The 16,857-nt window shown below is 49.1% G+C and overlaps 1 protein-coding gene across 2 annotated transcripts in view; it reads left to right on the top strand.

Annotated features, from left to right (window-relative positions):
* Positions 1 to 10,063: 10,063 nt before the first annotated feature.
* Positions 10,064 to 16,857, top strand: part of LOC119395704 (serine/threonine-protein kinase B-raf) — a 77,145-nt gene continuing 70,351 nt past the window's right edge. For both annotated transcript variants that reach the window (XM_037662715.2, XM_037662714.2), the window contains exon 1: positions 10,064 to 10,217. In XM_037662715.2, the coding sequence (XP_037518643.1) occupies positions 10,116 to 10,217 (102 nt within the window). In that variant the 5' untranslated portion in view covers positions 10,064 to 10,115. The remainder of the gene's footprint in view (positions 10,218 to 16,857) is intronic.

Here is a 16,857-nt window from a genome sequence, read left to right as displayed (position 1 = left end):
ATAAAAACATAATATCGCAAAGCGTAGAGCACCACCGCCCCTCCTGGCTTGACTCGTGACACTTCACAGATAAAGCAACGAAATTATAATACAAAACATGCATTGTGAAAAAGAAGTTTCTGCAATGGCATCGATAGGTCAGGAAAAGTGCAATATAAGCTGTCCATTGAAAAGGACAACTGGTTGTAGTGAATTTAGGCAGAATAACCGACGGGATATATTTACATCTGCGCATTTTAAGATGCTTGATATAAGCCCTGATGCATGAAGTTGTGCTTCGGCTCGGCTCCTGCAGCTGGCTCGGCTTCCTGGTATTTTAAGCACTGAGAGGTCGCATAACCGATGCATAGTAAATTAATCGCGGAAGCGTAGGCGTGCGCAAGGGGGGGCGTCCCCCCCTATAGTCACCTAAGAGGGGGGGGGGGGCGCAGTCTGCCCCATACATTGACTTAATAGGGATGGGGGAGGGGGCGCTGCGACGAACATTCGCCCGACTTCGCCCCCCCCCCCTGAAGGGGGGGGGGGGGGGCGCACGCCTATGCGCGGAAGCACGCTGTTGAAACAAGATAGCCTTTCGGCGTTAAAGAAACGGAGCAAAACTCGCAGAACTCAGCCGTCACTAATATAAATGTTGTGATAGAGTTATTTGTACTCAAGTTACTAATGAAACAGTCGAGCGCATTAGAGCTCATATAAGGGTCAATGCTCCGGATATCGTAGAGACTGCCGGCAGAAGAATGGTAGGCTTTCGTCGCTGGTTTTTTATTTCTTCGTAGTCATTTATTGTCTAGCGCGACTCGAAGTGTTGCTTGCAAACCGCACAGCAATCAGTGAGCAGCTAGGTGCAAAATCAGATTGTCGCCTTCTTTGGCGGCCGGCAGGCTCCAAAAACAGGGAATATCTCGGAGCAGTTTTGGCACGCCTGCATATTCACTCGTGCACCGCGGCGCGCAGCAGGCGTTGAGACACCGATTAAAGCTCAGTAATGTATTAAACGCGCTCAAAACGCGCAATTACACGCTTTCGTAGGCTGCGACGCGCGCGCGCCAAATGCAGACGCTCTCCACAGCTGGCTTTAAAGAGAGTTTTAGCACTGGGGACCCCAAGCCACCTGCGTACGCATGGTCTTGCGTTCCTTTGTACTCCGAGCCGCATCCACCGAGAATACAAAAGAGCGCAAGGGCCCGCGCGCCCCCAAGCCCGCGGGAACCCAGCACTAAAACTCTCTAGTGACTACAGCGCCGCCGCTACGATCGCCCGTCGGAGCACCACCGGAGATGCGGCGCGGCCGCTAGAGCTGTGCACGGGCCGTATTTCCGAGCCCGAGCCCGGCCCGGGCCCGCTGACTTTGTCGAAGGCCCGCCCGAGCCCGACGGCAAAGGGCTGCGAGCCCGCCCGGCCCGGCCCGACGTACGAAAACACAATCCCGGGCCCGGCCCGGCCCGGCCCGGCTTTTTGAACGACATTTGAACGAGCAGGTAATGCATATCTATATCGAGCGATTTTTTCACAGAATGAAGGCAATTTTTTTATTGTCCTTTTTACCGGGCTTGGCTGGCAGAGGAAAAACGGAACGCGAGACAGCCGGCGAGTCACATCCACTCTTCTTGCGTGCTGCCAGAGTTCGCGTAGAGCAGTTACGAGTAAAGGCCAAACCCCATATGCGCCAAAATGCACGCGACAGCGACGAGCGACGAAACGGGCCGTTCGCGCGATGTATCGCATGGTCGAAATCGCGCGATCGCTCGGTTTTTTCACATTTGGAAACCATCGCTCATCACCCGGAAGTCACAAAACGCCCGAACCGGATGTACATCAGCGACGTACTAAGCACATCAGCTGTACACCAACAAATAACGTAATTATCCACGTGCATATAAAAAGTGCTGCGAGACAACGGTAAACGTTTTACGTACCAACATGCAACAAATATTTTATTTGCATTGCATAGCTGCGACAGCGCGGTACTTTTGCTATACAAGTAGACGGCCTCATGCCAGCAACAATGGAGTTCGCTCGCCGAAGCCGTCACGAGTATGGGGTATGCCCATGCAAGCGTCAGCTTGCACGAAGGCGATCTACATCGGGTCGCTCGTCGCTGTCGCGTGCATTTTCACTCGTGTCGGATTTGGCCTTAAATCTAACGCGAACAGTCGGGTGGCGCCGTCACTAGCTCAGGTGGTGTTACTTCTCTGTTCGTCGGAGTGCAACAGAGGCAGTGCTTTACCTGCTCCCCTTTTGTTTAAAGTAGCGAATGGAAAGGAAAAGCGGCAAACGGCAGTCGCGGAAAAGGCGTTGTATATGCGTGCTGGAAAACAATTCCCGCTCATTCTCTATATTTCGGGCTTGAGTCGGGCTTTGCGCCGGGCCCGAGCCCGGCCCGATAAAACTCCAAGTAGCCCGAGCCCGGCCCGGGCCCGACGTGAAAATACGTCAGCCCGCCCGAGCCCGGCCCGCGGGCCGGGTCGGGCTCGGGCTTTCGGGTTACCCGGAGCCCGTGCACACCCCCTAGCGGCCGCTTCGTTATTCGTTCCACTGCCCCCTTCTAGTACACTGTAGTTGTGGGACTATATTCTTCAGCGGTAGCACACGTGTAGTTCGGCTCTGTAGCCTTCCCTTCACTGCCAAGAAACGTTGTCCGCGAGTAATAGTGTTCGACCTATAGCTTCTTCTAAGTTTTTGCTAGCAACTTCAAGCTATCCTAGAGATGCTAAGTTTTTGCTAGTATAGTACTAAGTATGGCTAGGCTTGGCTATTCTTCTCCGGTTTCGGTCGGTTCCCCACACTAGAGAGGCTAGAAGGGTCTCTACCCACACTACGCACGTAACTACGCACGTAACACGTGCGTAGTGTGGTGAACCGACCGAACCGAACGAGCGCACGTCCTGTCCTCTTCCTCGGCCCCTGTCTTTTCAGCGCTATGGCTTCAATGAGAGTTACGTGGTTTTGGCAGGAATATGCCATGCGACTAGCTGTTAGGTGATGCAATTTTTAGTCACGTGACTAGATGTCACGTGTTATTACGTGACTTTCAATCACATGGCTAGTTGTTACGTGATTTTAGTCATGTGACTAGATGTTACGTCATGTTTCGTGATTTTTAGTTACGTGATGTTACGGGATTTCAGTCACATGATTAGTTGTTGCGTGATTTTTAGTCATGTGTCTAGTTTTTACGTGATGTTACGTGATTTTATTCACGTGACTAGTTGTTAAGCAATTTTTAGTGACGTGACTAGTTGTTACGTCCTGCTACGTGATTTTTAGTCATGTGACTAGTTGTTACGTGATTTTAGTCCCGTGACTTCTTGTTTCATGACGTTACGTGATTTTTACTCACGTTACAGACTCGCCCATCATAGTTATTGCATTCCGCGCCGGACAAACAGGCACACGTGTTGTGGAGCGAAGCGGAAGATGAAGAGGACGAAGAAGCGTATGCCGGTTCCTGATAATTTCTGTTCAACGAAAAGCTTAAACAGTTCCGCTGTTAAAAAAAAAATTCTTAGCTGGATCTTGTCAAGACGTTTTTCGACAACTATTAACGTAACATTAGCATGTCTAACTGACGGTCCGGTAGCCGTCGACGGCTATGGAATGTCTTGACCAGGACAACTATTAGACTTTACAATTATCCGTTCAAGCCGTTTTTCAGACGTGAAACAACTTATTTTATGTTTCCGGTCACCTTCTGCCGTATTTTGCGCATCATTAAGTCGTACTTTGTTCATTAATAAAACCGCTTCCACAAAATCAGGTAGTAATTTATTGCTATCATGTAAGCATGATTATTTCTGCGTCATACAGTAAATGTAACCTATGGAGTGCATGTTAATTCTTCCAGACTTATATGTTCAATAATACTGCGATGTGTTCTATGTGAAACTTGGATATACGTGGTATGCCGAAGTAGCCAATAATTTTCCTTGCACATGGCAATTTAACACGAATATTTATTAATGCTTCGGTTAGGACAACGGTGGATATATACAGCCATGTTGGCACTGTTGCATGATTTACTGCAGGGGCGTAGCCAGAGATTTTTTTCGGGGGGTGGGGGGTTCAACAATACTTTAGGTGTGTTCATGCGTGCGTTTGTATTTGTACGTGCATATATACGCAAGCAAAATTGAAAACTTTCGGGGGGTGGGGGTTGACCCCCCCCCCTTTTATTGACTACGCCCCTGATTTATTGGTCTCCGGCACGACGGCTGACATACGAAATGAGAGACTAAAAAAAAAAAGAGAGCAGGAAACAGCTCTGCCGAGCGCTCTTTCCAGTCCCTTCATTTTTTAACTTCCTATGTTACTCGTCAGGCTGCTAACCAAACACTCTGTAAAGACAGTTTGTCACGGATTCGGGTGGTCCCGTGCGATGGACTCGGTCAAAGCCTTGGTTAATGACAACGCATTTGTGGAAAAGGGGCACTGCATTCGGAAAATGTACAAATATACAAAAAATAGTCACCACAAACAAACTCCAACTATCAACTAACTATATAACTAAACTGTCCTACTCCCTGTCCAGCAACTCCAGAATTGTTCATACTTGCTTGTGCGGACGCCGATTCGTCGTTAATGTCCGGTCAGTATAGTAGTCCTCGTTCGGTCATTTCTTGTGTCCTTCGCCGACCTTAGGATCCAGTGCGATGTCCATTGCTTCGTCCGTCGTCTGTACACGCAGGCCATCGTATCGTTGACGCATGTCTCTTTAGACCCGCTAGGCCTAACGTCGTGTTCGGCTCCTTCGCCCGGCATGGCGTTCCACCGCTGACGTGGCCCTCCGGGGATTGCCTTCGGTGGCTTGCGTGAGGGGCGTCCGTACTTGCAGGGCGCGGTAGCTGCATCTCCGAGGAGCCTCGTTCAAACGCCGTCGAGTTTGCCTGCCTCACCTCGGGACGCCCGCGTCACCGGCTGCAGACCAGAACGCCCGTCGATCCCGTCGCCAGTGCGTCTGCTGGAGATGCAACCTTTCTCTTTCCAGCCCACGCAGACACTGCCCGCGGCTGCGTTCACGTGCCTCGCGCTCTCAAGAATCTTCCAAGCACGCGCTCGTGTCGATTCGAACACCTGGCCAGCTTCGCCGTCGTCCTCTTTCTTCTTCCGAAGGGCTCTTATGACGCTGTTATAATAGGTTGTTTTAAATGCGAAGCATTTCTTAGCGAACCTCTGGCACTTTGAGCGTTTCTATCTACGTATCTATTTATCTATCTATCTATCTATCTAGCCGCCTACATCTGGGTGCTCTCATGATCGCCTCGTTAACTTGGTGTTGACCAAAATTTGCATGGGAGGGTAAGAGGATTTGACGAATATGACTGCCGGGTCATGACATAAATAACGTTAAAATCCTGTCGCGTACGTCGTCAAACCCTTTCCACTAGACACGTGTGGCACATACCCGTGTACCACGGGCCGCGGTGTACGGGTATGCGCCACAGGTGATTGACAGTTTATGTCTACCCAGGAACGGCGAGAACAGACATTGGTAACTTAAATGCTAGAGAGTTAAGTAAAACCAACGTCGGCAGCGTTGATTCAACGAATGGAAATAATGAAAACTAGGATCCCAGCAGGAATCGAACCCAAGCATTCTGCGTGGCAATCAGGTGTTCTACCACTGAGCCACGCCAGGTCTATAAATTGATTTGGAAAAACAGCCTACGCAGGCGTAATATCGATGCAACGTCAATTGTGGTTGTGGTGCTGGCTGTCTAATTTTACAAGAAAGCAATAAACACTACATGATACTCCTACGATGTGTACTCCTACGATACAGGCGTCATATCAGATTAACGCCTCTATTTCCAGTGTCAGCTCCGCTTTCATAGCAGTCTAATAAACATTACGTCTGTATACCTATGGGTCAGCAAGCTATATTGAAGCACTGCTCGACCCCGGAGGAATACATTAACGAAAGTTACATATGATATCCACATCACCGCATCGTAAATTGCACTTCGTCCACCAGAACGACGAAGTGTCCTCTTCATTTCTTAAGAGGCTGGGCGATGGCCTCATGCTGACCGAGGATGATGTCAGATTGATTGACAGCCATTTGTAGACTAGGCTACGTAGGCCACATACGCCCAGGTAGTCTACGAATAGGACAAACATAATCCACTGATGTTGGTCTACGTGGCACTATCCAGGCCTACCAGCCTCGACGGCCTATGCCTCACCAACGCGAAAGGTGGCTTCAGGTTCCGACATGTCGCCGGCTCTGTCGACAGACAATTTGTCGACGAAATGACCGAGGCATCCACGAATTCCAACAGCTCTACTATACCACATACTTCACTACACATGGACCCCTCTTCACCACGATCACGACCGGATCCTATAACAAGTCATAACCAGCTGCTGGTGCTCACTGATCACGATGATGATGCCCTTGTTCAAGAACTGTCAAGAACTTCTTGCACACATGCACACGGGTTCGTGAAACGCGCGTGCGTTCTCGGGACACGTATAAGCACTACATATCATTTGGCTTAGCAAGACTTGTGTTTGGGCAAGTTGGTTCATACATGACACGGACATACGAGCGCTATGGGACGGGGACATAGACAAGAGGCACACAGGACAGGCGCTCAAATTTCAACTGCGGTTTATTGAGCAGACATGTAAAATTTATACAAGCAACCAGCAAGGGCAATAACAATTGTTATCGCCCTTGCTGGTTGCTTGTATAAATTGCGGTTTATTGAGCAGACATGTAAAATTTATACAAGCAACCAGCAAGGGCGATAACAATTGTTATCGCCCTTGCTGGTTGCTTGTATAAATTTTCTGGTGTTGGTAATGCCCACGTTGTCATTGGCAACGTTACCCAACCGTAAACAACTGCTTATATAACACATGTGCAGCTCTTCAACATATATATGTGTGCGTATAAAATATATACAAATCTTTAGCGTCATTTTGTAACGTGTCGCTCATGAAGAAAAAGTTACGCCACAGTCACCTACCCGCCGCATGCTTCGCATAACATCGACTCCCACGGTACGTGGGATCTGCCGATTTTTATATTAATAAAACCATTACAAGAAAATTCTGAAAACGTCTAAAAAGTTATGTCGATCTTGTCAAGACGTTTTTAGGCAACACCCGCCACGGTGGTCTATAGTGGTTATGGTCTCGACTGCTAGCTGACCCCAAAGTCACGGGATCGAATTCCGGCTGTATTTTTGATGGAGGCGAAAATCATTGAGGCCCGTGTACTTAGATTTCCGGAGCCTTCCACTACGGCGTCTCTCGTAATCATATCGTGGTTTTGGGACGTTAAACCCAAACAATTATTACTATTTAGCCAACTTTTAGCGTGACATTGTCTAACTGACGTACTTTTAGACGTCAACGGCTGAAGAATGTGTTGACCAGGATAACTATATTAGACTACTGAACTCTCCGCTGAAGCCTTCGTACTTCATAGGTCCATTCTGTACTGTCCTGTATTGTTTCGTGCGCTAGAAACTTGGCATGGGGTTACACAGGAAGGGAAATTCATAAGGAAGCGAGTAAGTGTGATGGTTAGGTTCGTCACGTCGCAAGGCGTGTGACGCGAGGAAGATGGAGACAGTGCGTAACAGAAAAGACATATATTGAGCGACAAACACAGAGGACAACAAGAACAACAATACGGGCCCGTGTACGCGGTTCCAAACAAACAAACAAACAAACAAACAAATATGCCGTCTCACAATCGTCTCCGAAGACGTCCAGTGCCTTGTGAAGCGAGGCTCGATGCGCGTCTCTGCGTTGCGACTGTCGCTGGTGTGCGGCGGCCAACGTCCCGGCGCAGAAAGAAGCAGCAGGTGCAGGCGAAGCTGCAAGTAGCAGGCGGCCACAGCTCGCTCGACGCGGTAGCCGGCGACTCCGGGGCCTCGAACACGCTCACTGTCTCGACGATGGCCGGCAGCAGGGCTCTCCCGGAACTTGTGTCCGCTCACGCCATGGCCGGAGGACCTCGACGGCTCGAACACAGGAGTGCGGCCTTCGGAACCTCGCGCGTAGTTGCGGGTCCGCAGTAGGCTCTTTTAGAGCACTGCACGGGCCCGGGCCCGGCCCGGCCCGCGGGCCGGGTAAGGGGTTCTTGGATCGGGCCCGGCCCGGGCAGGGCTCGGGCCCTTGGTCTTCGGGCTCGGGTCGGGCTCGGGCCTGAGCCAGGCCCGTATTAGGCCCGGGTCTCATACGTATAGGTATAATTGCGTGTGTACGTTGTGTGGCTTTGTTTTTGTTGTTTTGTGGGGTTTAACGTCCCGAAGCGACCCAGGCTATATGAGACGCCGTCGTTGAGGGCTCCGGGTAATTTAAACCACCTGGAGTGCATTGGCGTGCGTAGAAATTGCACAGTACAAAACGTCTACAATTTTGCTCCATCGGTATGCTACATGGGATTTCAAGAAACGCCTAATATAAGTTTCCGCCATTATAGTGAGTGAAAGACGTTCTTGGGTACCGTGTAAGGAAAACAACGGTAAACTGCCTAGATTAGTGTGTATAAGCTTGATGTGCGCGTTTGTATCTAGGGAAACATTTCGAGTATGCAGCTACGCTCGCATGCCCGTAGACTGGCTAACGCGACTTGTGAGTCATTAATATCTCAGGAGCTGTTTTTCGTGCATTTTAGGCGCAAGATGCGGAGCGACTCTTATCCCAGGGCAAACGCCGTTGTTGATTTTCCCATTACTAGTGGCGATGCGCCAGACCATAGAGACTCTCGTTTCCCCGAGTGGCGGTGACGGTGGCGGTGACTCGGGAAGAAGGGTGGGACAAAGAACCTTGTTGTTTTGAACACGAAAACGTAGTGTAGGTTGGGTGCAGTTGCCTGCCGAGGAGTCAACACGACAGCTTTAATTTATGTAACGCTGCCCAGCCTGGCGTATTCCTGCCAGAAGCAGATAGAGCACGTTTTTTTTTTCCCCATTGCATTGTGCAATAGATGAGGTTTGCAGGAGACTTGCTACTTTTACTCAACAGCCCTAGCTCGTATGCAGTTGATGTAGACTCAATTTAAAAATGTCTGCCATGCTTTTTTCTCCACTTTATGCAGGTATTAGATTTTGTAGTTGTTCTTTGAAATGCAAAAATGAGATTGCATGGTTAGCACTGCGTGCGTACATGAAAGAGCCAGCTATGACTCCAATTATATTTTATATTGCCCTGCAATCATTTCGCAAGAGTGTTACGCGCGTAATTCACCGAAAGTATACATAGTACTGGTCAAAGTTGTGACACTGAAAGAAGTTCCTAAAACAATCTCTAGAAATTATCTTGTGTGCGGCGGGTATCTTCACAATAACCGAAGGTTGGACACTGCCTCCTTTATGCTCAAGGCACAACTAGCTGAAACGGGCCGGGCCGGCGCGGAACACCGGGCCGGGCTCGGGCGGGCCGGAAAAATCGGCCCGTGCAGTGCTCTAGGCTCTTTCACCTCGTCTTGCCGGCGTTCCAGCCACCGATCGTCTGCGCGAGCCCTTCCTTTTTTCGCATTCGCTGCGCGAGCTCTAAATCTGGTTTCGTTTTCTTCCTCTTCTTGAGGGACGCTCTGCTGTCGTCTGCTTCACTCGGGGTTTTTGGAGGTGCTTCTTCACAGTAAGAAAGAGCTATAGTTCTTTCTTTCCCGCTTCGTATAGTCCCTTCTCCTTCCTGTCTTTCCGTTCCCCTATGGGGACCCTGGTCCCGGTCGTACAGGCAGTGTTTCTTTCCGAATGGCACCTTGCGCACGTCTTCGTCTTTATATGTGCGCTTGCCTGTCGATCACTTTGCGGCAGAACAAACGAACTCTTGTGATTGCGGCACATGCATTTTTCTGCAATAAGAAACTCATATATGGGACCTGTTCGCTGTATTTCTTGCGGCGTGCCCCCCGTTAGTCCCTCATATCACGGTGCTTCGGCATATCCTCGTCTGAGTAACTTGCCGTGTGGTCATACTGCGCTTTGCAACAATTCTATCACTTTGCGATTACCATTCAAATGTCCCACTGGAATGTAGCAGCCGCGATTTCAACCAACCGCAGCCGGCGGGCGAGCAAGCCCGCAGAGGGAACGGCCGAACGGCTGGCAGCACCGTGCAGTCACGTGACCCACGGGCCATTTGTGCGAGCTAAAATGGCCGTGGTCCCGGAGCAACCATACAACGGTTCCGTCCCACCGTTGAACTCGCCTCCTGCAAGCTACGAACAGGACGACAGGGTTGCACTGTCGGGCGAGGTAGGCTGCTCACAATCTCTCCTTCACAGCGGGCGCGCGCGAGCGCGAGCGCCGAACGTAGTGCGTCGGCCTAGCAGCAGCGGGCTACGCACGGGCCCTGCTGCCATGCGCGCATCCACCGTCCTTAACCGCAGCGATCAGCCGTGCACGTAGCCTGCGAGGCTGAAGCACCTGCCGAGTGCCTCCAGCGAAGCGACAGCGGCCGCTGGAAAGCGCGCACGTCGGCCCGATTGCTGTGCTGCTGCTACAGTGTGTTTTGGAGTGGGCCTCGAGCGGCCTGGCGGAATACGTGCTTTGCTGCACATTTCGAGGCTTCTCTTCTGGGATCTGTACCGCGCGCGATGCCTTCGAGCCGTCGGAAAGGGGCCTCCAGTGCCGTCGCGGGTATGGAGCGTCAAGGCGCAATGGTTTGACCCGACCGATGGCGGGAGAACACCGTCCTGTCCTGTGGCTGTCGGTGGCCAGCCCGCAAATGAGCGTTTGTTTACCATCGGAAGTCGTGGCGCCTCCGCGGTTGGGCCTTTCTTCGCTGAGAGCTAGCATGACCGTGCTTTTTCGTTTGTACCTATCGGGACCCCGTAGTTGCTTTCGTAAAATGCTTCTATTCAACCGGCTTGCTCGTGTTCCTTTCCGCCGAGGCGCCCTCCCTCCCACCTGTGTGCCTCGATATGTATCGGTGGAGAGATTGTTGCGTGAACACTGTTGTCCGCTGAACCCAGCCGTGCGCATGGCTGCAGATTAACGATGTCACCGCATTCTTTTCTCTGCAATGCCGGTGCGAAACTGCGTGAAGCCGTATGACGAGCTTTTGCGTCGGATCGTTACTTGCCCCCAGTCCACGCGACACCCGAGCATCGCGACAACGGATGTTTTGCACGAGCTGAGCCACGCTGTTCATTGCGAACTGGACCTTATTATTAGAGTTATGCTTCATCAACACAGCACATTTGGTGCATATCTATAGCGATCAAGTAGTGACTGCCCTCGCGCGTCAGCAACAACAACAACAAAAACAGCAGCTTTCCTTCAGTCTGAAACGAAGTTTTTGTGGCAGCATTCATCAGTACCGGCTGCATTCATTAAGAACTAACCCCGGTGGCTTTCCAAGAATCTGTTTAGTGCATTTTAGGGTGTTGTTATCCCTGGAACTACGTTGCATTGTGTTACCGGCCGTGTTCCCTTAACCACCGTGCCTCAGCTGCACTCGGGAGCGAGTTTGAACATTAAACACCACTTTCTCAAAGACAGTGCATCATCTGTGGCCACCTTTAGTTGAAGGCATGAAAGCTAACTGCACTATTTATACTATTTACTTGCAAATGCTGCAGCCATATTCAGGGTTCTTGCAGGAGTTGGATACAAAAGAAGAACAAAAATATGCAGTGCTACATAACAAAAAATCATAACCTATACACGTTTAGTGCACTGTTTTGCAGTGCACCAAAATCGCTGAAGTGCCTCCACAAAATATGACGATGCTAATTCACGAACGGAACAGGTGTCTCATTCCAGCATTCAACGTGTGGGAAATATGCGTTTTAACGTGCTCCTGGTTCTCAAAGAAAGGCTTAGATTGAGGCTGTGGCAAAGCATAGTTGAAAAAGTAGCAACATACTCAAGATTATAGCCGGCAAGGTGAGTAAACAAAACGCCCCGCCACGGTGGTCTAGTGGTTATGGCGCTCGACTGCTGACCTGAAGGTCGCGGGATCGAATACCGGCCGCGGCGGCTGCATTTTCGATGGAGGCGAAAATGTTTGAGGCCCGTGTACTTAGATTTAGGTGCACGTTAAAGAACCCCAGGTGGTCGAAATTTCCGGAGCCCTCCACTACGGCGTCTCTCATAATCATATCGTGGTTTTGGGACGTTAAACCCCAGATATTATTATTATTATAATATTAGAGTAAACAAAACAGCATAAAAAGTTCCACAGATTCAGTATGAGGCCCAGTAGTTAGTACAGATAAATAATTGAGAGAATTTATGATGCATGAGAACCAGACCTCCTTATCATAGCAATGACAAATGAAAGAAACGCCTTCTCTTGTCCAAATTCAGTTTTATTGATGTAGCACAGCTTACATATAAATTTCAAATGCATGGAAGCCTGTTCTGAGATGGGGCACATGCACTAGTAATTCAGTTCTTTTTGGAGACTTGGCCAAAGTTTGCCTTAAAGAGGCCCCGTAACACTTTTCCAAGTAACCATCGAATGGCTTCATTAAAGGAATTCATTGCCTCACGAATTGACCGCAGCAAAAATTTTTAGAATCCGTTTAGTACGAGCAGAGTTTCACATGCTGTAATGGCTTTCTCTCTTCTCTCATTCCTACGAGCGCGCTAGAAGCTAAGCAAGGAGGGATGTGCAACAAGCGTTGAAAGCTGGGCGAGTTGGTAAGGTTTCATGTTCTAGCAAACTGCGCAGCAGATGGGACACAAAGAAGGAATGAAAGGGACAGACGAGCGCAGACTCAACTGATTTTATTGTAAACGTAGTCGACCTAAATAGTGTCTAGCAAAAGACAACGCGTCACAGTTGGGGAGGGATGACACGGGGGAAAGAAGTTACGTCACGCACACGTCATGACCTTGAGCACTTTTTCTTCTTTTTTTCTTTGAACCCGCGGCATACTTCCAGTGTGAATGCAAGCGCGCGCGCAGGCACGTGGTGGCCACCTAGAGCTGCTGCAGTAACTATGCAGCTCACGATGCTCAAATCAGCCAATGATCGTAAATTTGGGTATATGGTGCGGTCATTTCAGTATACATGATCAATGCATTGTGACCACTCCACATTGTCTGTAGGTGATTGCTTGATACAACTCATCTTGGAGAACTATTGCGCTAATTTGTACACGTGTTGTGAAGGAGTGTGTGTTCATAAATCATGCTACAGTGGCTTTCTGAGGGTTGGTGCACATCTACCAATCTGTAATGTCGGATGCAAAATCTGGTGAAAGATGTTCCAACTGTGGTACCCATTGGGGTGTAGCAACTGGAATGGGGGCTTTGGCTGCATCCCAGGCCTACCTTATTTACTCCACTCAAGCTATTTTGCCTTAAACACATTTCAGCATGTCCCATGCTTACGGTTTCGAATACGACAGAGGAAAATCAAATCCTTTTAGCGAGACACAATGCCAAATCACTTGACCGATACAGGTCTACACAAGCAGCCTGTAAGGCTAGATACACGCGCAAACCTTTTACACCGACAGTACGGGACCCCCCCTGCAGCATGTGCGCATGGATTTGTTGCGTGTGGAGACCACCATAGTTTTCTTTCCCCATTGTCACTTTCATACATGTGTGCGTGGAGCACACATGCTTCCTGCCGTTCTTCCCGCTTTCTTCTGTCCATTGCAATTCTCCACATGCACACGTTATGATAGCCCATATCTGTGATGCCACCTTGGTAGTTGGAATCAAATGATACAGAGATCCCTTTTTGGACATCTTGTAATGAACACGGTTTCTGGAGCTCTCAACCACAACACACTTTTAGGGTTTGTTTAGATTTTCCACGCAGCTCAGTGGGTTGTGGCCATAGCGACGTCTGAATCTATCGCAGGGTGGTCACTAAGCTTTCACTCTGAATTCTTGTTCGTACACCTTCCATTTTAAATGTCAAACAAACCTGACTCTATGGGGCAGTAATAACCTTGGATGGTAAAAACTGTGACTCCTCATATTTTGCAGTTGTACAAGTGTCACCAGCAGCTATGGTTGTTGCCACAGGCGTGCCTATGAATGCCAAATTACGAAGGTTCTCTCATAATTATTGAGGTGCCTCGGCTGCTTCCTAATGTCTTATTTTCAAAAATGTCGCGACTAAAGTCACTGTGGTGGTGGCAGTGTGAATAGTGCAGCCATGTGGTGTGCACGATGCTTTGAATGAGTGTACGAAGAAGTTGGATGCAGCACAAAACTGCACGGTAGCTGCTATTATTGCAACTCCCACATTTTTTTATGCATTCTCGAGGTCGCTGCAACCATTGTCACCCATCTGCACCTTACATACGCTCTTGTAGCTTTAGCCCAAATCACCAAAGCCTCTGTGCTGAGAAGCCATTGCAGCTCTGGCAATTTGGTTAGCCACTGTTCAGTCTGTGGTGTAAGAATATTTTAGGTTATGACACTGCGGCTGGCACTGCATCCAGATTCTGTCCGCCGCATGGACTGTTTCCCTTTGCCGGCGACAGGTGGCACTAACTGATGGAGGCTCATTGAGTAGGGGTTCACTGGGAAAGGGCTTCGATCGACACTGCGTAGGTTATGGCTGCGGAACCTTGATCGTTTACTATGCTCAATATACAGTGGCGTAGCCAGGGGGTGGCACACCGGGCCCGTGCCCCCTCGAAATTTTTTTTTTTTTTTTGCCATGGCACACAGAGCACAAAATGACACTCGACCACATCTGCCTGCCCGGCCCCCACTTCAAATCAAGGAGATTTCTGCCTATGCCCCTGTCGATATACGTACATGTACATGTATATCAATTAATACACCGGGCTTCTGCATTAACGAAACTGATTATCTAATTGTATGTGCAGCTCATTTCTCATCAGAATTTTTGTTATCAAAATGCTCCGACAGCGAACAAACGTTGGTCTGTATAGTGGTCACGTTTTCTAGTTGCTTGGAAAATTGCAGCACAAAAAATAACTATCAAAACACCGTGAACCAATGCATTTTGAAACTTACATTCGTTCATAATTACAGACTTCAATCGACACGTAACCCCTGCCAGTCTTAACGCTTAACGTTTCGTGAATAGCTCCATTTCAACCTCAGGCCATGTTGGCTGTACTTTGCATCATTGCAACAATCTGTGTGGACTTCAGGAGAAACGAGTGTGTATACCATGGTGTATATGAATCATAGTGGGGAGCGAGTGAGCCGAGAATGGTCTGCTGTTGGGCAATGTGTCTTCAGCTTACCTTATCCTTTTGTTAAGCTGTTTTGTGTCGGAAGTGCGCCTGCCTGGGTGCAAACTGTCACTGGACTGTGATGAAGAGACGCAGGAGGCATCCTAACACGGGAAAAGCTTTCCTGCTCATATCAAGTCTGGCTTACTAATTATAATCACATGAATATACCTAGCGTTAAAAAAAATGCAGCTTCATCACACAAGTCATATTCACAATGATTTCTGTTCACTGGCTATTCTAGAACATTTAATATTTCTTGCTCCTAATAAGCATAGATAACGCAGCTGGAAAATTGCACCTGATAAAACGAGAAATTACCTTTTCGGCTTGATAACTAAATGCGTCGGTAGTGCATGGGCCACTCACCCTGTCAGTGTCATGTTGCGATGGATATCATTTTCTTCGCATGGAGGAGGCCCGTCGCTGCTCAAGTCAAAGTGCAGTCTCTTACATAGCGCGCCTGTTGATTTGGCATCAGCATGTCCTGGATTCTCTATGTCTACGCGCAATAAATTCGGCCTACTTTCAACAGGGAGAAGAGGCTCTTCAGAAGCGTTTGACGCCTTTGGCTCTCCGCGCTTGAGGCTCCTAGTCGGAAGTAGAGCCTGCCGTTCTCGCAGAGGTTTCTAGTTTTTTACTTCATGGTCAGGCATTGTGGACAGTTCTGGAAAATGCTTCCAGGTATCCAGCAGGACGTTTTCCTTTAATTTTGTAGGATATATTGCAGAGATCACCTCCTCTGGGAAATGCTATGCACACACATGGTCAGTAGGCTGCAAAACTCTATCTGCTTTTGGAATCGCCCATCGCCACTTATCTAATGCTCGGTTCATGCAGAGCCTTGAAAATCGACACACTCTCCTTACAAGTCCTATACATGCCCGAACTTGCAATTTGAGACAAAACACTTTTTGCTCATTTCAAAGCGCAGCCAGCGTGAATGCAGCAAAAGGGTTCTCGGCGTCGTATGCAGCATCAAGGTATACGTTGAGCAAATCCCAGATTACGAATAAGCAAAAAAATTACACTCACAGGGCTCACGAGCACAGCACAACGCGTATCTAAATCACGAAAAAGCCTTCAGGCACAATTTTCAGGAAGATCTGCCACTGCGTGTGAAGCTCAGAATGCACGCCGCGCCAGCCCGTGAGACCTCATACCGTAGTGCAATCTGCCCGCACCCTCTCCTTACGGGGAGCGGCGAGTGTCAGCACCTTATTTTTCTTACACTGTGGTTCGGTCTAAGCCCGTCACGTGTGTTTTTTTCTGCATGAGCTTACATCACCTTTCCCGTTCCTTCTGTGCTTTTTGCAAGCCATATCCATTCTTCATGCATTCTTGGGTGGATTAGTCATGGAAGGAAAGAGGGGCAAGCCTCTTTAGTGAGTGCAATGCAGGTGCGGTGAGAGTATGCCATGTGTTATCACTTTCACTGTTCTGGTGAAGGTGCAGACGTGGCAACTTAAAACCACATGGCACTGTGACATTGCGAGATTGACGCGGTGTATGTAGGTTGAATGCAGAGCTTGCTGTTAGATATGCTGGCTGAATCGTGTGTCAGTGTCTGGTGAAATCATGTGGATTTTGGGCTGCCATGCAGCGTGACTGGCACCAAGTTCGTGTAACGGCACTGCATTTTCCATGCAGAAACCTCTGCTTAAGCAGGTGCTTGCTATGCTGTGACACTATGGGCCCGAGGACACAGGGGT

The sequence above is a fragment of the Rhipicephalus sanguineus genome, chromosome 6, assembly GCF_013339695.2.
Source record: "Rhipicephalus sanguineus isolate Rsan-2018 chromosome 6, BIME_Rsan_1.4, whole genome shotgun sequence".
Lineage (NCBI taxonomy): Eukaryota > Metazoa > Arthropoda > Arachnida > Ixodida > Ixodidae > Rhipicephalus > Rhipicephalus sanguineus.
Note: the sequence above shows the minus strand (reverse complement) of the source record. Positions and strands in the feature narration are given on the sequence as shown.